Source organism: Hemibagrus wyckioides, linkage group LG14, assembly GCF_019097595.1.
Source record: "Hemibagrus wyckioides isolate EC202008001 linkage group LG14, SWU_Hwy_1.0, whole genome shotgun sequence".
Classification (NCBI taxonomy): Eukaryota; Metazoa; Chordata; class Actinopteri; order Siluriformes; family Bagridae; genus Hemibagrus; species Hemibagrus wyckioides.
The window spans coordinates 2,150,585-2,171,237 of record NC_080723.1 but is presented as its reverse complement, the minus strand read 5'-3'; the positions used below and the strand labels follow the sequence as shown (position 1 = coordinate 2,171,237).

General features: G+C 40.7%; 1 protein-coding gene across 3 annotated transcripts in view; it reads right to left on the bottom strand.

Moving 5' to 3' along the window:
* The window catches only part of tmem266 (transmembrane protein 266), a 52,481-nt gene that overhangs the window by 4,033 nt on the left and 27,795 nt on the right, over window positions 1-20,653 (bottom strand). For 2 of the 3 annotated variants that reach the window (XM_058408377.1, XM_058408379.1), the window contains 6 exons: window positions 12,532-12,686; window positions 10,443-10,516; window positions 9,796-9,852; window positions 8,255-8,393; window positions 4,590-4,705; window positions 1,960-2,152 (listed from right to left, as the gene is read on the bottom strand). In XM_058408377.1, coding sequence (XP_058264360.1) covers window positions 1,960-2,152; window positions 4,590-4,705; window positions 8,255-8,393; window positions 9,796-9,852; window positions 10,443-10,516; window positions 12,532-12,686 — 734 coding nt within the window. Of the gene's footprint in view, window positions 1-1,959; window positions 2,153-4,589; window positions 4,706-8,254; window positions 8,394-9,795; window positions 9,853-10,442; window positions 10,517-12,531; window positions 12,687-12,863; window positions 15,900-20,653 lie in introns of those variants that run through there. The other variant, XM_058408378.1, reaches the window with a different exon arrangement.

Genomic DNA, 20,653 nt, shown 5'->3' with positions numbered 1-20,653 from the left:
TTATGCCATATCTGAGTACGCTTTTAGGAGAAACATGGCGCAATGCACAGAGCACTGTGGGTGTGTGTAGCGTGTCAGCTGTAGCTATACAGATCCCGATGTGAGCTGACATCATGCACACAAAACACAGCAATGTTTGTTACGTTCAGTCAATATGGAGCATGTTTTCGTTCAGAATTCTAAGCTGAATATTACCAAGAGAGTAATATTCAGTTAATTATGTTTATATATTGAGTGTGAATGTCCTAAATAGAGGTTTTTTTTAAATAATTTCCTCCAAAACAGAACATTATCCTTGCTGAAACTTCATCCCAAAAATTCTCTCCCAATCCTGGCTCTGTACAAGTCCACCGTACCGAGCAGATAACATTTTTATCACCCTTCTATTATTATGTTCTGAGTTCCCAGTGTGACCGCTTCTTCTTTCTGGACCAGCCTGATCCACCTTACTCCTGGTTTGAGTCTAATCACTTGGTGGTGCTCACTGCTCCTGGGGATAGATCTGCATGGATGACCCAGGGGACTGCTGTGGACAGAACCACTCGGAGACTATCACGCCATCTCTGAAGTGCCCTTACATCAGTCAAGGAATTAGTGCTAAGTCTATACACTGACCTATCAGTTCCTCAGGAGCTCTTGGTTGCACAATTGCATGTGAATATAAACGTTTGAAGAAAGGACATAATTTACCGTTACATTATTTACTGCCCAGTGTCACCCAAATGACACTAGGGATAAATAGTAACTTAGCTTTAAACTTTCATTTATTCATTCATTTATCTTTAGTAACCTCATCATTCTGGTCAGGGTCCTGCTGGAAAAGAAGCCTATACTGGGGACACTGTGCATGAGGCAGGAATACACTCTTAATGGGACACCAATCCATCACAAGGCATCAAGCACACACACACGCACACACACACACACACACACACACACACACACACACACGCACACACACACACGCACACACACACAGGAGCAATTAAATGTAACCATTGCACCTCTCAGCATCAATATGTTTTGGCTAAAGTGCCATGCACCCCTAAAACCAACACTGAGTTCTTTATTTCTCAACCTGCACAATGATAGATAGATGGACAGATGGATGGATGGATGGATGGATGGATGGATAGATAGATAGATAGATAGATAGATAGATAGATAGATAGATAGATAGATAGATAGATAGATAGATAGATAGATAGATAGATAGATGGATGGATGGACTTTACTGATCCCATAGTGAACTATAGTCAAAGGTCTAGTAGTGTCTAGAGAACTCCAGAAGCTTATGTTTGTAGTTAGAATAAAGAAAAAAAAATAGAAGTATAGAAATGACATTATTGTAGTTATTGACCACAAAATGCTCTAACCATGATCCTTTTTGTCTCCTCTGTACCCCCTTTAAACATTTTAAATACTGCCCTAATAGACATGTATTTTTTTTAACACCCCACAAGAGCTGCAGTTTTGGAGATGCTCTGATCCAGTGGTCTAGCCATCACAATTTGGCCCTTTTGGTCAAACTCGCTCAAATCCTTACGCTTGTCCATTTTTCCTGCTTCTAACATCAACTTTGAGGACAAAATGTTCACTTGCTCAACAGTCATCAGATCATCAGTCTTATTCACTTCACCGGTCACTGCTCACAATGTTATACCTGATCAGTGTACAATAGTCTTACAATGTTAACATTGTTTTAATGGAATTAAATTTAATCATCTTTATTAACTAGGCTTATTGGCAGTAATTTAACTGAATAAAGACATTTACTTAAATTGAATCCAAATAATTTCTTATAATGTTGGACATCACACCGGGTTTGGTGACCAGTTGCTCAACAGTGAATGAGTTCCTGTTTGGGTCAGTTTTTAATAGTGTGCCTAAAACCCGCCCAGATACAAGACCTGCAGAGTTGCTGGTGTGACTGGACACTACGAGGACTCATGTCATTACCTGTAGGAGCTCCTGGCTCTCTCCTCTTGCCTCTGCCCTCAGTGTCGGACGCTGCAGGTCCAAGTCCATCCACCTCCTGAAAGCTGCTGCTCTGCTTTCCCCACACATGATGGATCTGCATAGCAGCTTCACGTTCCGCAACCAGATCCAAATCCTGCTGAGCCAAGTGAGCTCGCAACTGTCTGATCTCAAACTGACAACAGAAACATACAGGAGACATTTCACATGACAGAAACTATGTGACAATAATGAATGTGAAGCTTAAAAAAGTAAATTAGTTATCAGCAACTCTGCATTGCGATGATGAAAACATTATAGTGGGCTTAACTGAAGACATGAGCTCAAATACACACAGAATCTAACAGGCAGTTCACCAAGTTTTAGAACTTCATGATACAGTGTGTGACTCTACAGTCTGGTACAGCAAGAAATCCCGTTATTCCATATTAATTACGACAAGGCCACTTTTTCCTTTCTGATATTAATACTAAAACCTTGAGTATCAAATGACATAAAAAAACCCTAAGTTTTAACATGATAAAAATAAAAATATGCAAAAAAACCCAAAAAAACAATTACATCTAAAATGTGATTTATGCAAAACTACAGCTTTCACACACAAAAATCACTTAGGTTGCAAATATTATATATTTATATATTTTAAATTATAAATATCATTAGAATGAATCCTTTTGATTCATTTTAATGAGTCCTAGATACTGCTCATGGGCATTGTATCGGCCCCATCTCTACTTATTTGTGATGCTATAGTTTAACAAAAGTATAAAATAATCCACTTTTATGTCATTTGAAAAACAGCACAAGACAATGTGCATACCAAATATTTACATTTACAGCGTTTGGCAGACATCCTGCAACTTACACCCATCAGGCATAACATTATAACCACCTGCCTAATATTGTGTTGGTCCCCCTTCTGCTGCCAAAACAGCCCTGACCTGTCTTGCACTGTGTATTCTGACCCCTTTAGCTCGTCTGTTGGATCGGATCACACGGGTCCCCACGTGCATCAATAAGCCTTGGCCGCCCACGACCCTGTCTCCGGTTCACCACTGGTCCTTCCTTGGACCACTTTTGATAGATACTGACCACTGCAGACCGGGAACCCCCCACAAGAGCTGCAGTTTTGGAGATGCTCTGATCCAGTGGTCTAGCCATCACAATTTGGCCCTTCGTCAAACTCGCTCAAATCCTTACACTTGTCCAATTTTCCTGCTTCTAACACATCAACTGTGAGGATAAAATGTTGACTTGCTGCCTAATATATCCCACCCACTAACAGGTGCCATGATGAGGAGATCATCAGTCTTATTCACTTCACCGGTCACTGCTCAGAATGTTATACCTGATCAATGTATATTTATCTCATTAATACAGCTGACCACTTCCTCCACCTTTTTAAATGTATTTTTTTCCTTAGAAGAAAGAAAGCGCTTCTGTAAACTGCTGTAAGTTCACTGTTTCCTGCCCCTTCTTATTTATGTTGTCACTAATTCCCACTGCTTAGTTCTTTTATGGTGACACTGCTGGAGATCACCCAAGGTGAGCGTTTACATTCATTTATCCTATCAACCACCACTCACTGTACGTAATCAATGCTCTAATGACGTTTACTCCTGACCTGCATGCCGATATCGACAAGCGCCAAGTCAGATCCGTCCAGATCCTGCGTTTGGACATTGCCCTCGTTATCTAATTTGTCTTTTTTTTCTCTCAGCGAAAAGCAACACATTCCTATGATGTATGAGCTCTTTCACTATTGATTGGTTAGATAAGACTTGCTGAAATAGATGGGACTTTAGCTCTTATCTGACTGGAGAGCTCAGCACAATTGCCTCAGTCATGTAACATACAGCTGAGTGCCAAAGATTGCCCTCGGGACAAAAGGAAGAAGGCGAAGAAATTTAATTTATAGCAACAAGACGCGTCACGTCCGTCTCGTGTTTCACAGACGCTCTTTTATCGTTACAGAAAAGTTTGCATTACCGTTTCTGAATGTAATACTATTGTTCTTCAGTATCTTGCATGCTCAGCATTTTCTTCAATCTCTTTGTGCAGCATTTAAAAAAAAAAAAGACTTAGAAAGCAATGAGGATGCAAACTTTTATCAATTTTTGTCATCATGCCAGATTTTCAAGTCCTCATGAAACAGAACTAATAATGAAGTTTAAAAAAAAAAGTACACTGACAGGTTATAGCTTTTTAAGAAGGAATAATAGAGACAAACAAATCATATAATATGTGAATATAATGCATAATATGAATATAATGCATATAATGTCTGTTGAACAAAATTCCAAAATCTAAAGAAAGGTCAGCTGCTAAATCACAAGAACTTTATTCTGAAAAAAATGACCAGAGCCCATCAACAGTGGCCTGCTTTTCTGTTCTATGTGGCACTGCTGCCCTCTGTTGGTCTACAAGATCATGTGACGTGATATTTAATGACTTATCTCATCTACATCTCCACAAATGTTTTGTGTGTGTGTTCTTCTTGAAGAGAACTATCAGAGATGTTGAATCAGGTGTGTGGGATAAAATAAAACACAATGCAAAAGCAGGACTGATCCGTATTGTAAATGGTATAAAATGAGAGATGTGTGTCTCACCGCTTGCTCTTGACAGATCTGCGTGAGTCTCTCTAACTGCTCCTCCCGCACGGCTTTAGCCTTCTCATACTGCTGAAGCTCCATCTCCATCTCCACCTTCACCTGCAGCACGTAGGCTACAGCCACAGGGACACAGGAAAAGAGCAGAACAAGAAAGGCTATTTGTTAGATGTCACGTCTGATATACATCTCCGATAACAACTCAATTACAGGCCCTGGCGCTGCAGCTTACACCGAGAAGCTACTTTTATCTGTGACACTCTGCTATAAAGACTGCTCTTTTTAGACCAGTGAGAAGCATTTACACCCAGGAAGTAGAGCACAACACAATGAGACGGTGGCTGTGGACAGACTCACACCGTGTCCGCTCTCTCCGGCATAGACTCTATTAGAGTTCAGGCCAGACTCGTTCCTGCTGCTCCTAAATGTGACTCTACCAGCCGAGCTCCATCATGTAACTCTGCATCTCAATTAGACTATAATGATTAGAGCCATAATGCTGAGCCTACAGTGACTGTGCATGTCCTGAATGCTACAAGCATCTCCTACAGAAACAAGTCTGGCTGTGTTTTATCAGCTGCACTGCAGCATCACTGTAAAGGGTAAAACCGGTATAAACCGCACACCAAATCGGCATCACGTGTCGTTTAGATCTCTCGTTGAACACTTCGTTAGTAAAAGTGCATTGATGCTAGGTTTGCTCTTAAAACAGCCCCAGATCTTCATGCCATGGATTCCACGAGATGTTGGAAACATTCCTTTGAGATTCTGGTTAATGTTGAAATGACTGCATCACACAATGGCTGCAGATTTTTAGCTAAACTTGCTGTGCTATGCTGTGAATCCCACAGGTGATCTACTGGATTCAGATCCAGTGACTGAAAAGCCACAGAGGAACACTAAAATTGATGTCATGTTATAAGATGACTTTGTGACATGCTGCATCATCATGCTGGAAGTATGAGCCATGAGAAGGTGGTAAATTGTGGTCATGAAGCGATGCACAATGGTCAGCAACAACACTCAAATAGACTGATGGACAGAAATTGAACCTGAGGTTCTGGTCTTCTCATGTCTCATGCTTTTCTGCTCATTACAATTAAACCGAGTCTTTATTTTCTGAGTTAGTGTAGCCTGTAACCCGTCTTCTGCTGATCTTTCTCTCTCCAAAAATGTATCTATTAAGATAATTGCATGATTGAGTAGGTGTACAGGTGTTCCTAATAATAAGTGTGTGAACATGTGGAACCCCCGTGATGTACTGTGGATAGGACACTTTTTTACGGGTTCTACCTGGATGGTCTCTGGATCCACTCTGTGACCCTCAACAGGGTGAACTACTTATTTAATCCTTTTTGTTTTTTGAAAAATGGCTTCCTCAAGCTTTATTTGTAAGTTTGAGAGTGTTAACTTTCAAAATGGGTTATTCATAGAAGCTTTAATGGGGCCACCAGAGCAACACCCTGTCTTTTATCATGCTAGATTTATATATTATAGAATTATTCTTCAGTGTTACTGTACATGTTCAGAAATCTATTTGTCTATCTGGGACACTACTGAGATATAAATACGTATACAATGCATTTCTTTCACAATATACAATATATTGCCAAAAGTATTGGGACACCCCTCCAAATCATTGAGTTCAGGGGTTGTTTTTCAAGGGTTGGGCTCGGCCTCTTAGTTCCAGTGAAAGGAACTCTTAATGCTTCAGCTTCATACCAAGACATTTTGGACAATTTCATGCTCTTTGTGGGAACAGTTCGGGGATGACCTCTTCCTGTTCCAACATGACTGCACACCAGTGACCAAAGTAAGGTCCATAAAGACATGGATGAGCTGCATGTAAAGGCAGATGTCCCGAAACTTTTGGCAATATAGTGTATTGATTACATTACTGCATTCTGAGAAAACGGTACTCTAGAGTGGTACTCTTAAGGATATAAAAGAACATTTCATTCCACTTAAATGTCAGATGACAGTCCTGAAAATCCTCTGACATGGAGCTGATCTCTCAGCTGTGTATTTTTAACTCTACACCTGTGTCCCATTCAGTATTTGCGTGTGAAATCAGAGGAGAGCCACAGGAGGGCGTCACAGTAAAGACCTCACATGAAGCTCAGACAAATGCATTTCACAGGATAACAGAGGCTTGGAAACATCTCTTGCTGAAAGATATTCTTAAAAAAAAAATCTGTGTTAAAATCTAAATGTTTCTGATGGTAAAAAGGTACAAGTATGGTGTGGGTGTGTATTTATCTGTTTGTGGGGACCAAATCTCCCAGTGGTTTTATAAAAAGAAATATGAAACATTTCCACATCGTGTTAAATGTCGCTGGTTCGGTCAACAAATGTGCATTTTTTTTCCTTCCTGGGAATTTCTAACTGAAGTTGGAGAAAATAAGGTAAAGACAAAATTTAAAAAAATTAAAAAGAGAAAAATTGTTTCATTTTTGTGATTTGAGGTTGAGGATGAGGATAAGGATGTGGTTGAGGATGAGGTAATACACCACAAATACCCTTATAAATAATGTATATATGTGTATGTGTTTGTGTGTATGTGTGTAAATGTGTGAAATATATGTGTATGTGTGTGTGTGTGTATATATGTGTATGTGTGTGTGTGTTGGCAACTACCTGAAAATAAACATTGCATGAGTTGCCTGCTCTTGTAAAGCCGAGTGTGTGACAGTATTAATTTGTCTTTGCAGGCTTTCTGCTGACTGCACACTCTCTAACAGATCCAATAACTCAAACATGAAACTAAGCAGGCAAAGACACATTCGGAGAAATCATTATTTACACACTGCTCACAGATTTCAGGGTGCAGGACACACACGAATGAACCAGAAGCAGGTTGAAACATGTCCTAAATGAAAAAGCTACTATAAACCGGCACAAAGTGAAATAGATAAGCAATGAAAATTCTTCGCACCTTACAGAAGAATAATCTACTAATATATAAGACTGGACATGGAAGTAAATGAAATGGCAGTAAAAAGTTAGAAGCAAAAAAGGCAGCCTTTTTTTTGCAACCAGATTCATAGTTTCTTGGAGGTATGATGTCATTTATTCCAAAATGACTTCCAAAGCCAAACTGGACTTTGGCAGGAAGCTGGAGTTTGCGCGAACTTCCTGTTTCACTGATAGACAGCCTGGCCTCTGAGCTCATCGGAAACTGAGTCGTGGGAGGGGAACAAAAGGTGACCTGCTGGACTCATCGACCCTGCAAACGCCTGCATTAATAGGAGCTGTGCTTAACTGCTACAGACAGGAGAGGTCAGCATGAATTTTAATCAAACGCATCCTGGCTGAGGCTGCTCGAGAAGGACCTATTGATTGACGGTAAAATAGAGTTATAATGACTAGCTGACACAATACGCACTTATTTTGGGGGGAATCAATTCTTTTGATTAGCACTTTGGATTTTCCAGGAAAGGATTTTTTTTCCCCCTACAACATAATGAAACTCTCACATTAACATATTTTATGTCATTAATTTGACCATTTCCTAGAATAACTGTATAAAACAAAAGTAGGAAAAACTTGGGGTGATAAAACAAGAAAGAAACAAGGCAAGTCAATAAAATAGAAGTAAGGCAAGATGATAAAATAAATAAAAAAACAAATAAGCAAGACAAGTGCACTGCAGGGGTTCTGCTTACCATCAATAATTCTCTTGACCCTCCATATGCGAAGGGTGATGATGAGGCTAATGGCATCCCAGGGGCTGCTGGGTCCGTTAGCAACGGTTGAGGCAACCATTGGGGCCAAGGAGAGAACAATCACAGCACCATCAAACACCTACAGCCACACACACACACACGCACACACACACACACACACACACACACACCATCATACATCTATAATAATGATTTCATTGATCTTTCTTACAAGAATAAAACCAGAAAATATTGCACACACACACAGTTATTGACCCTGTACATATGTTAGATTTCTGTCTGCTTTGTGACTCCAAATTCCTGCCACAAATAATTATTTAATTATCCATTCATTCATCTTCAGTAACTGAGCAGAAGGTCCTGGTGGATCTGGATCCTAAATGGGGACGCTGGGGCAGGTGCAGGAATACACCCTCATGCTCTCATGACCTGCTCAGGGTCACAGTCTCACTCTAATATCTAGGGGCATTTCTACATTTGGGTTGCCAGTTCACTTACTAGCATATATTTGGGCCCATTTTTGGTAGCGCTTATCCTATACAGAGTTGCACGGAACCTATCACAGGGCACAATGTGGGGGACACCCTGGACATGGTGCCAACTCATCATAGGGCATGATCGCAGACACACTCACATTCCCACACTACAGACAATTTAGAGATGCCAATCAGCCTATAACACATGTCTCTGGACTGAGGGAGGAAACCCCTGAAGCAGGCACACGGGGCAGAGATGGGAATTAAACTCCAAACCCCAGAGGTGCGAGGCAAACTGCTGAATACTAAGCCACTGTGCCTCTCCTCAGCAAAAATAATATCTTTTAATCGTTTATGATGGTGCAGAGATTTTATAATGTTAATGAACTCATTAAAAATCAAACTAGATTCATGTTAATATGGAAGCATATGATTAAAATCTCCCCAATTTGGTTATTTGCCACATCCCACCCACTAGCCATCCTTCCCTATCACACAACAATGACACAACTACAGTGCATGCATTTACAGACACCAGTGATTGTTTAGTGTTGCTGTGATTGATGAGAGAGACTAACGCCCAGCCCTCCCACCCTGATACACTTGCCAATTACGCTCTCCAGACTCCCAGCCTCCCTGGACGGCTGTGTCATCGCTGGGATTCCCCAAACACTTTTCTGTTGTCTGTTTAACACTGATGATAAGATGCATACCTTTGCATAACTAAGCGCTAAGGAACAATAACTGGCTTTTTAAAGATGTAATTATGAGCATTTAATTATGTAATGCTGTTAGACATGCTGAAGTATATATTCTTCCATATGGCAACCTAACACAATTTGTCTTAGAACAGAAACAGAAGCTGATTTGTGAACAGAATGAAGCCAGTATGAACACGGAGCACAGTGGTGCTGCTACGACACAGCTGTGACATTGAGAGCATGACACTGCAGCTGATAGAAAGAAAGTCTCCTCCCTCATTACCTCTCTCTCTCTCTCTCTCTGTCTCCCTTCTCTATATTAATGGGTCCCCGAGGAGCTTACCTCAACTTTGTTCTCTATGTAATCCCATATCCCCAGCACCACAATCCTGAAGACAGTCTGAGAGGGAGACAGAGAGTGAAAGACAGAGAGAGAGAGAGAGAGAGAGAGAGCATGAGAGAGAGAATGAAGGAGGCCAAACAGAGAAAAGTTACAGAGAAACAACAGACTGCACAGAACACATTTACATACATTTCATAAAGAAGCGCTTCATCTAAAGCATAAAGGATGTACAGAACATAGAGGAGAATCCACAAAGGAAAAAGACAGACACATGAACGTTTCCAGCCCAATCAATAGCCTAGAAGAGCTAGATAATGAGTTTTTTGCGGAGGAATTTTTAATGGCATACGATAATACAAATTAAAAGGATTACGAGCGGCATCGGAAACTGTTCCGCAGGAGAAGTTTTTCAAATCACAGCTTCTCGGACATGATGAATGAGTTGTAGGAAAACTAACACCTCAGCAAAACACAATTCGGACTTAAAAGGTGATTTTCTTTCATTTCATTGCAAAATTTTGTTCCATCATCAATGACATTTATTTACAAACAGCAGGAATTCATTTAAATCACTGACTCGAAAAAGACACAACTGTAATTGAGCAGTACACCAAGTTACACATACACACACACACACACACACACACCTCAGAGAAGAATATGGAGAGAATGACCAGGCTGATCCAGTGAATAATGCCAGCAAACTGGGATGCATTGGTAACTGAGGACATAAAACACACAAAAAAACAGAAAGAATATATATTTAATTAACAATACAGAAACTGTTGTACATTTTTCACTAATTCATTACATCACATGCCGTAACTAATGAATGAAGTTCACATAAATGCTGTTTCCTTATACTAATGTCCTTAAATGAACACCTCTTGGGTAGAAGGAAATTTCCCACACATAGCTGCCTCCTATTCAGATGACATGAAAGGCTTCAGTTCCTATTAAAACAGTCGTCTGAATCGAAAGAACGTCAGGTATTTATGTTATTCAGATACGCCCGTCCACTCCCACAGGGCCAGCCAAGCTCACTCACAGCGCTTTACCCCTGCCTGCTTGTCTATTTATCAGCCCAATTATGGATAATCACTGTGCTGTATTCAGCTGTCTCCCTTCTGCTTTACTTTTTCTTCATGCACCACCTCCTAGCCCATCTGTCTTTGTTTATCTCATACGCTCATCTATCCATCAGTCCATTCATCTCAACTCCATCCGTTAATCCAGGTGGCTGCGTTGCTGTCCCTCCATCTACTCCTCTGCTAATCTCTAGCTCTGCATTTGTCTTCCTCTCACCCGTTCCTTCTCAATCTGTCTAGCAAGACTTTTTAAAAGGCCAGGACATGACATGGGGATAGAGGCTGATTTATGGCTGCTGTCATCTATGCAATAGACGTGTGCTGTGCTCTAGGCTGTGTGCTGGACCACTTGTCATGAAGAAGAGCAGGTATCTTGTGTCAGATCATGTAGACTTGCTTGGCTCACTGACGTATGAGGCAATAAGACCTGGGCTGTGTTTTCTAAGGCCTAGATGAAGTCATCCATGACAGGAAAGTCCATGATTTATAGGAGATACAGGGATTGTGGGTATTCAGGTCAATCAAATGTACAGAACAAGTTTCGGCTGTAGAGTGCTTTCCATAAATACTGGATCAGTAAAGTTTTAATATTTGCCACTGCTGTGCATTGAAAGAAATGTCACTGGTGCTGATTAGTACATAAAATGTGTAAATCTTTTTACATCAGACAAATATCCCATGTTTTTGACTTGCTCTATGCGCTAAGCACAATAGATAAATAAAGTCTACACACCCCATTCAAATGGCAGCATTTTGTGATAAAAACTGAACCAGAACTTTTTCCACTCTCAGTGTGAAACTACAACGATTTGTGCATTAATGTCTTATTTAACACATTTACTATTTGATAATAAAGTTGTCTTGGCCTGGGTTCGAATCCTGGGCAGGAAACCAACCCAGAGGTTACTGAGGGGTTAACTCTCAGCGCCAGTCCCAGGCCCGGAAAAAAGGGAGGTCAATCCACTGTGGCACCCCCGAACAGGAAGCAGCTATTTAATAATCATTAATAATTTATAATTAATATAATTATTACTTGTATTTATTTAATTTTTACAGAATTTTGATTTTAATAAACATTAAAAAATTACATTTTTACAACGGCACAAGAAGCTACTTAAGAATATGGTGACAATGCTTTTGACTACACCAATTTGCTGCAAATTAATTAATAATATAATTTTTTTTTTGCTGTTCTTTTAGTAAATCTCTAGTGTGAACAACATAATAATTATACAACATAAATAACATAAGTAACAAGAATTTGGTGGCAAGGTTAATCACTGGAGTATTTATTATTATTATTATTATTATTATTATTATTATTATTATTATTATTACTGTTGTTGTTAAAGTGTTTTTTCTTGTTTGTTCTGGGCCCAGAATTTTCATTTCATTTCATCATGACTGTGACCAACTATGCAGTAAACAATAACACCTTAACATTGTTCAAACCTGAACTGCAGTCTGACAAAAATGCATTCAATAACTAGTCTGAATTATGTCTACAGGTAAAAATAAAAGATGCCCACCCCAGAGAATCTCTGTGGAATCTTAAGGCCAACACCTTTGTTAGGGTTTTATTTACAGATATTTCTGTATTCTCTGGGGCTGAAGCCCTGTAGGTCAGTTTGGGTGATCCGGTACTCACACTGCAGCAGCCGGGTGTCGATGAGCAGCTCCAGAGTCAGCAGCACCACCACCAGAATAACACACGCCACCAGCAAACAGTTAAAACCTGCACTCAGCAAACACACCTGCCAAAGAGCTGCCCTCCTCCCACAACATGGCTTCAGCCAGTTAGACCTGAGAGAGAGAGAGGGGGGGGGGGGATGTAACTTATCATATCTCTTTTATTCTATGCAGATTAATACATTCTAATCTTACAGAATCTTATTTTAATTTACATGCAAATGATGTGAGGGCAAAGGAGGCAAATGGTGTGCAGAAATTAACTGCTGTATACATTTCTGTTCACTCTACCTGTAGGGGACATCCTTCTGTGCATGTCTGTGCAAATCACACATCCTTCATACAGTCAAGTGCAAAAATCTGCAATCAATCCCTGACAAGAAAGGGAATTTACTCCAACTTATATAAGACAATTTACTGTGTAAGGTTTCACAGATTTATTTAAGGTTTCAAGACTCATTCAGGCACTTCTTCCTCCTCCTTCCTCTTATTAGACACTGATATGAACTTTACAAACTTTTGCACCTGTGTATGAAAATATGCAAATATATAAAAAAGGACATGTCTAGATAGGTAGTAAAGTATATTCCTGTTTAGTTTCATAGGGGCGTACATTTTATCGCTCATAAAAAAAAAGAGAGGACACTTGCAATCAGTGTGAAGTTTCTTATGGCACAGCTGCAATTTCTTCTGTAATAAATGAGAATAAGCAAACCGTCTCCTAGCCTGGCTCTAATTGGTTCCTTTCTCATTTATCTGTGGTACTCATATTTTTTTGCGGGACCTCGTGCTGAACGGGGTTCTGTATGATTAATCGCTTATGCAGTCGACATTGTCGAGGCTCTCTCTCTCTCTTTCTCTCACTCTCACTCTCTCTCTGCCTCCCACCCTCCTTTCCTCCTGCCTATAAAGACTGGCTAATTGAATTGCCCCGTTGATGGCCTTTTTCACTCCTATGCTCTCTGTATTCCTGTCACTCTCCTGTTTCCTCATCCTTTCTCTCTCTCTCTCTCTCTCTCTACTCTTCCCACCGTCTGCTGCTGTATTGCTGCCATCAACAATCTCTGTTTTGGCACATTTAACGGAAACGAGGGGATATTCATTATCAAGAACATATGTTATTATCTGCATTTCCTGATCACAGGAACAACCTTCGAGAATCTATTTTCTGCAATTTGGCCAGACGCAGCAAAAAAAAAGAAAAAAAAAGAAAAAAGATCTGCATCCAGGAGCTTTCTGGAATCCATTCAATTTTGATGTCTCTCTTTCGATTAAACACTGACTGTGTCTAATATAACATTTCATATGGAGAACAACCATTTGCGTAGTATGTTCCAGCGTGGGCTCCAAGCTTGTACCATACATGCTGTCCCTTTCCATGGGAGCGGATCCTGATCTTGGCAGGATCGGACTGGGCCGTTCGTTCGTTCGTGGAGCCTGTCTAACCTCATCCTGTGTCCCGGGCCACACAAACACACACACACACACACACACACACACCATCTGGAAGCCACAGACTCCAACCCTCAAAAGAAGCCAAAAAAGATGATTGCTTAACAGCATGACTTTGCCTACATTTGATTAGCCAGACAATGTTTACATGCTTCAGTCTTTGCCCTTGCGCTGTGCAAGCGAGAAGGACAGAGAAGACACACGAGCAGACTGGGTGGCTCAGAGGCGATGCCTGATTATAGCACCTTAGCACTTTGCAGTTCTTTCGCTCTCCCCAAAGTGCACACTCCAAATCCCTTGATAGTCTGCAGGTTGTTCTCTGATCAGCTGATTCTGCACTGATTCAGTAAGTTTTAAGGTGCAGCTGGGGATCCACAGTATTGCTCCACGTTGCCTGATCTGAGTAGCGATTTTGCTTAACAAGGATAAGAATAATGGCTGATCACTAAAGTCTGTCATAAATCTAAAGCTTCTGTTCTCCTCCTGGTCCCTCCAGACTTGCTGTGTGACTGAGAGAAAGTGAGCTGGGATTTATGGCGAAATAAAGGATAATAGAAGAGTAAATGTCAGTGCTGAGTGGCAGAACAGGCAGGCGAGCTGATTTAACCAGAGTTCACACAGAGATCTTAGGAGGATCCCAACAGCACAGCAACACAAAGAGGCCTGATGGAACTTCAAATGATGTCAAAAGGCTTAAACATAGATGTGGGCCTCAAGACGAAAGCCTGAAGACAGCAACAGATCATGAGTATAGGTATTCGAAGGGCGGTACATTCAGGTTTCAGCAAAATTGCCACAGAATACACCACAGAATCCACACAAAGTACCTAAAGCATCTAAAAAATGTACTTTGGTGCTTACACAATTCTCACTTCCCTCTCTAAAACTTTGTACTATATCATACAGTAGAAATAAACATCATCTGTAGGTCATAGACAAACTGTTAGCACCTACATTTTGCCAAATATATTACACTTAATTCTGCTTATGTTTATAAGACAAAATCTCATATGTTTTCACACCAAAAAGTTCAGTCCGTATTATACAGGTTTTTGTTTCACACCACTGAATTAATCCGAAATCACAGATCCCTGACATTATAGGTGTGTTTACATGGACACTTGTAATCCGATCGTAACAGGACTAGAAGCACAATCAGATTAAAAAAGTGTCATGTAAACACGTCAATCGGATGGAATTTGCCACATCCGATTAAAATTTCAATCGGATGGTATGGGGTGGTTTAAACCATTTTTAGTCTGATCGAGGGGACATGTAAACACTTAATCTGATGGAATATGTTCCTGGAAAGTTCTGCGCATGTGCAATGATGCAAGAATGACGTATGGATGTTGTCGTAGGTAAAATGGCAGGCGATAAGCAAAACTGGTCTGTGGGTGAGACTACATTTGGACTGTGCGCATGTCAAAAGATCTAATCTGATTCTTATCATGTGTCATGTAAACGCGCATAACAATCTGATTACTTTATACCGCGTTCATGTAAACACTGCGATCGGATTCGTCAATCTGATTGAATTCAGTCCGATCTGATTAAAAAGTGTCCATGTAAACGCACCTAATGAAGGAGGAGATATCATTTTAAAAAAAGGTGAATTACAAGTGAATAATTTCCATATCAAGATCAGAATCAGGTAAACGTGTTATGATCAGATCAGGCAATAGGAGCACATACTGTACACAATTACTTGGGTATGACTCTGTTCCACATACACTATATTGCCAAAAGTTTTGGGACACCCCTCCAAGTTTTTCAGGGGTTGGGCTCGGCCCCTTAGTTCCAGTGAAAGGAACTCTTAATGCTTCAGCTTCGTACCAAGACATTTTGGACAATTTCATGCTCTTTGTGAGAACAGTTTGGGGATGACCCCTTCCTGTTCCAACATGACTGCACACCAGTGACCAAAGCAAGGTCCATAAAGACATGGATGAGTGAGTTTGGTGTGGAGGAACTTGACTGGCCTGCACAGAGTCCTGACCTCAACCCCATAGAACACCTTTGGGATGAATTAGAGCGGAGACTGTGAGCCAGACCTTCTCGTCTAACATCAGTGCCTGACCTCACAAATGTGCTTCTAGTGGAATGGTCAAAAATTCCCATAAACACTATGGAAACCTTGTGGACAGCCTTCCCAGAAGAGTTGAAGCTGTTATAGCTGCAAAGGGCGGGACAACTCCATATTACATTCATGTGCATGTAAAAGCAGATGTCCCAAAACTTTTGGCAATATGGTGTATAAAGAAGGCATTTTTCAACAGTTCACACTACAAATTTTTCTGGGATACTTGAAAAGTGAAGTAATGTTCCAAAGCAAACTTGTTGTTTGGTGGATTGTTTCTCACGTGGCCTTCACTCCATTAACAATTGAAACAAAAATCTTAGGAAATTAATCCAAAGATTTCACACCTGACAAAACAGACTGAACTCTCAGTGCCGAATGATCTCGCCTGAGAAACATGAACAACACAGAGAGAGACGTATGAGAGATGTCAGTTCACAATGTTCACAGTGTCATCGTCACTGATCCAAGTATACAGACAAATATGCAGCCCTACCCACAGAAAAATAATTATCATTCACGTCACAGTTAAGGAGTTTCTATGTTTGGCTGATCATGGGCCACGATGCAAACTTTGGCATGGAATGACAATGGGAAAGATTTATAGGCAACATTTTACAACTTCCTGTGAGCACAAGAGAGAGAGAGATTAGAGAGAAAGATGAGAGAAAGAGAGAGAGTGAGAGGAGAGAGGGAGAGAGTGAGAGAGAGAGATTAGAGAGAAAGATGAGAGAAAGAGAGAGAGTGAGAGGAGAGAGAGAGTGAGAGAGAGAGAGAGAGAGAGAGAGAGAGATTAGAGAGAAAGATGAGAGAAAGATGAGAGAGTGAGAGGACAGAGAGAAAGAGAGAGAGAGAGAGAGAGAGAGAGAGATTATAGAGAAAGATGAGAGAGAGAGAGAGAAACAAAAACAAGTATACACTTTTAGAACTCATATAACAAAAATATTAAAAATGGAAAAGAAAAAGTAAACCATGTGTATTGGACATTGCGTCCAGTTTCGTGCATCTTCCACACTAAAATTCTATAAAGCTTTTCTTGGCCTGTCCAGGGTGTTACAGAGGTGAGAGGCATGATAGGCTGCAGGACATGCAAAGTGTCATCTAATTCTGACAGGAACTGTGGTATTGGATTCACAAGGTGACCTGGAAGCTAAAACCAGGAGTCCAGGAGCCACATCTGGGCTCAGTGACTCGGTCACCTACAACATTAATGTGAATCAAACTCAAGAGACTTTAGGACCGGAAACTCACACGCAGTTGAGACGCATTCCATAAGTGACCTGAATAATTTAGAAAAAAAAGATAAGGAGATATTTTATTTAAAGCCTCTTGGAATGACTCCTGGTCTAAGCATGATGGTGATACTACGCACTTACTTTACACTGCCCAGATTAACTGAATCTATTTCTGAATTCTGGCGTCAGCCATCTACATATTTGACCTCGTGTCCAAACTGAAAACCAGTCAACATTGTGAAGAAAACATGAGATAGATGTAGATAGACAGCATAACATTACATAACGTGGTGGCTAACGGTGAATAAATCTCTTTGTTAAGAAATTCATAACAGGGAAGATAAAAACTTCAAGGATTTACAGGTTTTAGACAGGAACTAAATACCAACCAGGGTTCTTTCAGCGTCTGTATTATAATGAATTGATAAAATACATAGTCACTGCTATGCTTTAAATTTCACTTTGGGATGAATAACGTATCTATCTATCTATCTATCTATCTATCTATCTATCTATCTATCTATCTATCTATCTATCTATCTATCTATCTATCTATCTATCTATCTATCTATATTGCCAAAAGTATTCGCTCACCTGCCTTGACTCGCATATGAAGCTATGCCACCCTTTGCAGCTATAACAGCTTCAACTCTTCTGGGAAGGCTGTCCACAAGGTTTAGGAGTGTGTTTATGGGAATTTTTGACCATTCTTCCAGAAGCGCATTTGTGAAGTCACACACTGATGTTGGACGAGAAGGCCTGGCTCTCAGTCTCCGCTCTAATTCATCCCAAAGGTGTTCTATGGGGTTGAGGTCAGGACTCTGTGCAGGCCAGTCAAGTTCCTCCACACCAAACTCACTCATCCATGTCTTTATGGACCTTGCTTTGGTCACTGGTGCACAGTTATGTTGGAACAGGAAGGGGCCAGCTCCAAACTGTTCCCACAAAGTTGGGAGCATGGAATTGTCCAAAATGTCTTGGTATGCTGAAGCATTCAGAGTTCCTTTCACTGGAACTAAGAGGCCAAGCCCAGCTCCTGAAAAACAACCCCACACCATAATCCCCCCTCCACCAAACTTTACACTTGGCACAATGCAGTCAGACAAGTACCGTTCTCCTGGCAACCGCCAAACCCAGACTCGTCCATCAGATTGCCAGATGGAGAAGCGCGATTCGTCACTCCAGAGAACGCGTCTCCACTGCTCTAGAGTCCAGTGGCGGCGTGCTTTACACCACTGCATCCGACGCTTTGCATTGCACTCGGTGATGTATGGCTTGGATGCAGCTGCTCGGCCATGGAAACCCATTCCATGAAGCTCTCTGCGCACTGTTCTTGAGCTAATCTGAAGGCCACATGAAGTTTGGAGGTCTGTAGCGATTGACTCTGCAGAAAGTTGGCGACCTCTTCGCACTATGCGCCTCAGCATCCGCTGACCCCGCTCCGTCAGTTTACGTGGCCTACCACTTCGTGGCTGAGTTGCTGTCGTTCCCAAACACTTCCACGTTCTTATAATACAGCTGAGAGTTGACTGTGGAATATTTAGGAGTGAGGAAATTTCACGACTGGATTTGTTGCACAGGTGGCATCCTATCACAGTTCCACGCTGGAATTCACTGAGCTCCTGAGAGCGACCCATTCTTTCACAAATGTTTGTAACAGTCTGCATGCCTAGGTGCTTGATTTTATACACCTGTGGCCATGGAAGTGATTGGAACACCTGATTCTGATTATTTGGATGGGTGAGTGAATACTTTTGGCAATATAGTCTATCTATCTATCTATCTATCTATCTATCTATCTATCTATCTATCTATCTATCTATCTATCTATCTATCTATCTATCTACCTACCTACCTACCTACCTACCTACCTACCTACCTACCTACCTACCTACCTACCTACCTACCTGTATCTAATCTACAATCCCGACACATAACATTGACACGGCTGTAAATAACACCGGCATTAGACTACATTTTATCATTATATTATAAATAATAGGCTTTATATTCAAAGTTTAGCAAAGTTTGATTTCAGAGCTGTCCCTTTATTATTGTCACATGCAACAAAATGATCGATAAGGTCAACAAGGTATTAACAGCAAAACAATAAAAAATGAGATGCTTTTTGTTTTAGGATTTCTGTCAGTGAATCTCTCCCCCAGATTATTTTTCTTCTTCTTTTGCGCCTGTGTTTCTTTCCTTCTCTGAATGATCGCTTTCACTGTTGCCAAATGGTATCCATAAATACTACTTATCTTTTTTTAAACGCTTCTCCAGCTCTGTGAAAGGTCAATATTTTTTTGTTGACCCCATTAACTCTTAATTCAACCACTCATGGGACACTGCGTGAGAGTTTGAGCTTGTTTGAAAAATTCCTTGTGCTGACCGCTTCGAGCCATTAGTCCCTTTTTGACGAGGAGTCCAGCACGTTGATGGGAAAGCAAGCTTTCGAGCTTGCTAATAAAGATAGTTGCTGACGCAATCCATGTAATATCTGTGCCATCTTCATCTGCATTATACCGACAAACAAGCATGGAGATTTGTGGTTTAAAAAGTATAAACTGTAAAATGTAAAACATCTAAGCGGGATACAAATTTTTGCCTAAAATGAAAATGGTGTCCGATAAGATAATGGCAATAGTGTCAAAACTTTGTTCGTTAAAAATCTCATTTAAAATAAATGGTGTTTATGGGACACAAAGGCAGCAGTGACAATAGATTTATCTGAAAAAGCAATAAATGACCGAACAGAGAGAGACGAGCATGTAGGATTCAGGATTAAAGTAAGTGAATGTGTACGGTTTAATAATTCATTTTAACTGGTTACCCTTCAGCAAAAGTGAAAGAATTAAATTTAATAAAAGCATTGAAAAAAGGGGGGCAGGGTGATGGATTGAGGAGAGATAGAAACTTCATTTCGCACAAACGGCCTTAACGGCCCGCTGCAGTATTTATGAGGAGATGAGACTCTGATTAGGGCAGAGGGAAGAGAAAGAAGGAGAAAAGACGAAGAGCTGGAGTCTTGGCGGATCACATTGATTTGGGAAGGCCAGGTTTTTCTGCCACTTCAGATCACCGCTCCGATTTGAGGGTCTGACGGAGGAGTCTACATCACATGAAGTTTATCAGGCCTCAGACATCACAGATGGCTCGAGTGAGGAAGGGTGACACAGTTTTGTAGTAACGTGAGGATACGAGTGGACTTTGCTGTAGAAATAGGGACACTGAAAAGTTAAATGCGGCTACTGACCCTGAATCAGAAAGTCTGTGTGATGTGTACGCAAAAAAAAGAAGTCTAAAGAGACTAAAAA